The sequence below is a fragment of the Corvus brachyrhynchos genome, unplaced genomic scaffold, assembly GCF_000691975.1.
Source record: "Corvus brachyrhynchos isolate BGI_N302 unplaced genomic scaffold, ASM69197v1 scaffold340, whole genome shotgun sequence".
Taxonomy (NCBI): Eukaryota; Metazoa; Chordata; class Aves; order Passeriformes; family Corvidae; genus Corvus; species Corvus brachyrhynchos.
In genome coordinates, this window is record NW_008235987.1 from 387,534 (window position 1) to 391,851 (window position 4,318).

At 57.7% G+C, this 4,318-nt stretch overlaps 2 protein-coding genes across 2 annotated transcripts; one reads left to right on the forward strand and one right to left on the reverse strand.

Annotated features, from left to right (window-relative positions):
- The first annotated feature begins 6 nt into the window (after nucleotides 1-6).
- Nucleotides 7-1,421, forward strand: SYNGR2 (synaptogyrin 2). The gene is made up of 2 exons (XM_008631338.2): nucleotides 7-174; nucleotides 276-1,421. Exons 1-2 carry the CDS (start codon nucleotides 16-18, stop codon nucleotides 471-473), a joined length of 357 nt encoding a protein of 118 aa, XP_008629560.1. The 5' UTR covers nucleotides 7-15; the 3' UTR covers nucleotides 474-1,421.
- Nucleotides 1,422-1,735: 314 nt separating this feature from the next.
- On the reverse strand, nucleotides 1,736-4,312 carry TK1 (thymidine kinase 1; the record flags this gene model as incomplete). The annotated part of the gene is made up of 5 exons (XM_017730054.1): nucleotides 1,736-3,212; nucleotides 3,320-3,439; nucleotides 3,523-3,612; nucleotides 3,946-4,039; nucleotides 4,119-4,312. Coding segments are annotated over 5 exons (654 nt in total), but the record flags the coding sequence as incomplete, so codon positions are not given.
- Between the last annotated feature and the right edge of the window lie 6 nt (nucleotides 4,313-4,318).

A 4,318-nucleotide genomic window follows, 5' to 3' on the forward strand; every position in this document is an offset into this window, starting at 1 on the left:
CCAGCCCTGGCCCTCATGCCACTTCCCCCCATAGGTCTCTGGACCTTCCTATGGTTCATCGGCTTCTGTTTCTTGACCAACCAGTGGTCCTGGACACGGGCCGAGGATGTGTACATCGGGGCGGACTCTGCCCGCGCTGCCATCACCTTCAGCTTCTTCTCTATCTTCTCCTGGGTAAGTGAACCACCCTGCCCCACTTGAGGGGAGCACAAAGGGGCCCCCTGCATTCCACAGCCTGGAATGGCCTTAATGCTGTTGCCCCCTTCTCTCTGCAGGGACTCCTGCTCACCTTCGCTTACAAGAGGTACAAAATGGGGGTGGAGGACTTTGCTCAAAGCTATGCCGACCCCAGCCCGGAGGTTTCGACTCCCTACTCCAGCTATCCCAACATCAGCCATGAGAGCTACCAGCAGCCACCCTTCACACACACAGCGGAAGCCCCAGAGGGGTATCAGCCACCACCAGTGTACTGAGCCCTGGCTGGCACCCGCGGGACGGCTGTATCAGTGCAATTCCTTCCGCGGGGTGGGAGGGAGGGATCTGTGACTTGGAGGGGACAGTGGGGCAGGGGGGTGATGGCTGCTTTGTTTGAAGGTGACTGGGCCTCCTCATGGGGTGTAGGAGGGGCCTGGGCCTGGTCCTGGAGCTGAGATCCTCACTGGAGGTCCAGAGGCCGGTGTGCCGTGGGTGATTTGGCACACGATGATTTGCAGCTGCTGGGTGAACACTGCAGCTGAGGGAAGTTGGGTGTGTGGGCGGCCCTGGCATGGATGAACCTCTGCTTTTGCTGTGGTGCCTTGGTGGTGGGGTGTGGTTCACAGCCCCTGAACCTGGCCAGGCTCTGCCCCTGTGACTGTTGCCCTGGTCCATCCTATCTCCAGTGCCTTTCAGCCCTGCTGGCTGCGTTCCCCCAAGTGCCGTCTCTCGCTGCCATAGCACAGCCAGGCCCAGCTCCTGCCTGTGCTGGCTTCCCGTGCCTTCCCCCATTGACTGCTTCTGGGTGAGCTATTGCCAAAGCCCCCTTTTCTCTTGCCTCTAATGCCGTGCTGTGCCTTCCTCCAGCCTGCACTACAGCTGCTGGTGCTTGGATGATGCGGCTTGGGATCTGTGGGAGCAGTGAGTGCTGAGATCCCTCAGCAGGGCCATGGCTGCTCCAGCTGAGGAAAGGGCTGGAGCACTTTCTTTCCCTTGCATGCCTCCCCCTGAGTGCTGCCCTTGCTGCTGCAAGGCTGTACTCCTGCACCCTGCCCACGGCTCCCTCTGGCCACACCAGCTGCCTGTGGGGCCGTTGTCTCAGGTTGTGTTTGCTGCTGTGCTGTGGTAAAGCTGTTCCCAGCAGCCATGTGGGCTGTCACTGCTGGGGCCAGTGTTCCAGCAGTTGTCACTGTATGCTTGGAATAAACTTTTTCACCAAGCCACCATGTGAGCCGTCACGTGCCTTTTGTCTCTGGGGGAGCAGAAAAGGCTCCTGCCTTCTCCCCGTTGAGAGCTGGGGGTGCCAGGTGGGGCAGTGCAGCCCCTGCCAACTGCTGCACTGCAAACAGCACACTCATGCTGGTGGCTATTTTTAGGCCACCCTCCTCGTGCTCCCTGGTCCGAGCAGAGCTCCAACACCAGGCCTGTGTGCAGCCCTCGCGCCCTGTGACCGCTGCCGTGACCAGCCCACGCTGTCTCACTGGTCAGGGCCAGGAAGACCTAGCAGAATGCTCTGGTAGAAAACACACACACACACAGGTTCATTAAGTTATTTATTAACCTAAAGCAGCAGCAGCACCATCACTTTCCTCAGCCCTGGGGGAAAAGCCCAGGGCTGGCAATCGAGCGCTTGTGAGTACAATTATTCTCACCTGTAATGGGGCAGCAGGGGGAGTTCAGGCAGCTCTTGGAGCCTTCCAGGAGACAGGCAAACAGCAACCCTGCACTCGGATGCAGAGGTCTGGCCTAGGCAAAGAGCTACTGCTCAGAGCCTGTGGATGCTGGCTTCCAGGAAAAACCACTTTTACAGGGAATAAGGAAGCAACAACATTCCAGAATCTGAGTCAAACAAAGAGGGAAGAGGATCCTTCAGTCAGCTTAGAGCAGAGTAAGAGTCAGCCTTGAGAATTCTGGAAAGCTGAGGAGGGAGCAAGAGACATGACTAGGGTGGAGAAGCAGCTCCTCAGAGGAGAGCCCCTTTGCCAAGCAGCTGGATCTTCCCTGGAATAATCGTCCAAATCTTGATAGATGAAACTCTGAGCCTCCAAACCCCTCACAGGTAACATAGCACCAAAGTTGCAGCACCAGCCTTGAACCTGAGAAAAACTGCCCTGAATTTGGAGGAGGCTCTCCCTGGGACCAGTTTCTCCAAAGGACTCTGTCACAGCCTGCTAGAACACAGCCCTTTGAAGTTCAACACCTCAGAAGAGTCAGCTGCTAGGCTGACTGGCCTTCCTTCACCTTCTTGTGTTTCAATAATTGACAAGGCAGTAACACAAGTGAGTGTGCTGGCAGAGAGGTCGAGGGCCTGCCCAGGGCTGGGCTGCCACATGTCAGTTTAAAAGCTGTGCCACAGCTCTGTGACAATGGACAAGTTACCTCAGGCTGTTAGGAAAGGAAACTAAAAATTGCATTTAAAATACTAATGGCTGTACATTGTCTTGAGAAACCTGGAATTTAGCAACAGTGCACGAGACAGAAGGGCTGCATTCACAGGCACCAGTGCCAGCCTGAGCACGCATAGACCACAGGGAGAGCTGGCCAGAGCCACAGCGAGCGGCGGAAGCACTGTGGCCTGGCTTGACGTGCAGTGCCCCAGGGCCTGCGTGTGGCAGCATCAGTAACTCTGTGTTCGTCCCTCTCCTTGTTCTGAGATGGGAACTCACTCTAGCCAGGCTTTTGCTTCAGCTTCCCCCAGCATCAGGCCTGGTAGATCCTCAGTTGTGGTGCTTGGTGTGGGGAGCAGCGGAGGTTGGGTAGGGAGGGCTGAGGCACTGAACAGTTTGCTAAAGTAGAGAGAGGCAGAGCTGGTGCCTGGGAACCACAGCACTGAGCTCCCTTCCCCTCCGTTTTCCCAGCAGTCAAGTGAAGATTTTTTGAGGTGCAGCTGTCTCCAGCTGCCTCAGGCCCAGGGGCATGTTCTCTTTGTTCTCTGGCCCAGCCTGCTGGGGTCGCTTTCGGAAGTAGCAGGCTCGGCACACGGAGTGGTACTTGTCAGCTCCTCCAATCACTTCAACCTGGCAGGGAAATTTGGAGAGTGACTGTGGAGCCCAGCTCCCCAGAGGGAGTCTCTGTACCAGCAGGACTGGCAAGGTGAAACAGTTTCTGTTCCAAGGGGACTCACCTCCCGCTCTGCTCCCAGCCTCTTGGTGTAGGAGGCCTCCCGGAAGCACTCCATGCACACAGCGTTCAGCTTCACCACGCTCTCTGCCAGTGGCACCAGGTTCAGGATGCTCCCAAAGGCCTGTGCAAGACAGCAAGAAGATGTTGCTGGGTGGGTTCCACGAGGGTCCCAAAGCAGCTGCTGTACCAAAATGACTGTTTTACCTTTCTCTGGAAAGTCCCATCCAGAGCAGCAACAATGACGGTTTTCCCAGCATTGGCCATTGTCTCACAGAACTCCACAATGTCTGGGAACTGGAGGGGGTACAGGCACAACATAAAGAGGGATGGAGGGCAGCACTTGGCTCCAGATCCCACAGCGCATGCCCAGACAGCAGCACCAGGAACAAGGAAAATCAGAGCCATGTGCCCCGTCTGTGAAATGAGCTCCAGTCCCACCGTCCTCTGTCTGCAGGGACTATAGGGAAGGAGAGTTTGACTACGAGCACAGGCTACATGGATCAAACTGCCCCAGGGCATTACTTCCCACCCCCTCCTGCAAAGGACACAGACCTTGGTCTGCATAGGGTGTACGGAGGATTCTGTGTCCCGCAGAGCCCAGCCAAGACACCCCAGCCATGCACTTACGAACTGTCCCTCATCGATGCCGATGACGGCAGCACCCAGCGCCTCCTGGTAAACGTCCTGGAGGAGCCCGGCGGGCAGGGCCTCCATGGTACTCCTGTGGGCAGGGAAGGAGTGAGCTGGACAGGCCAGGCAGCCCCGTGGAAATGGGGTGTCCTCCTGCCCCGGGAACGCACTTGTCATGTGTGGAGACCCCGGAAGAGCTGTAGCGCGTGTCCTTGGCATACTTCACCAGCAGGCACCGGTACTGGGCGAGCTGGAACCGTCGCACTCGCCGCATGAGCTCCGTGCTGCAAGACACGGTGTCAGCGGGCCTCAGCCTCGGCCCGCCGCATTCCCGTGACCCCCGGCCCCGCCCTCCGACCCCCGCTCCGGG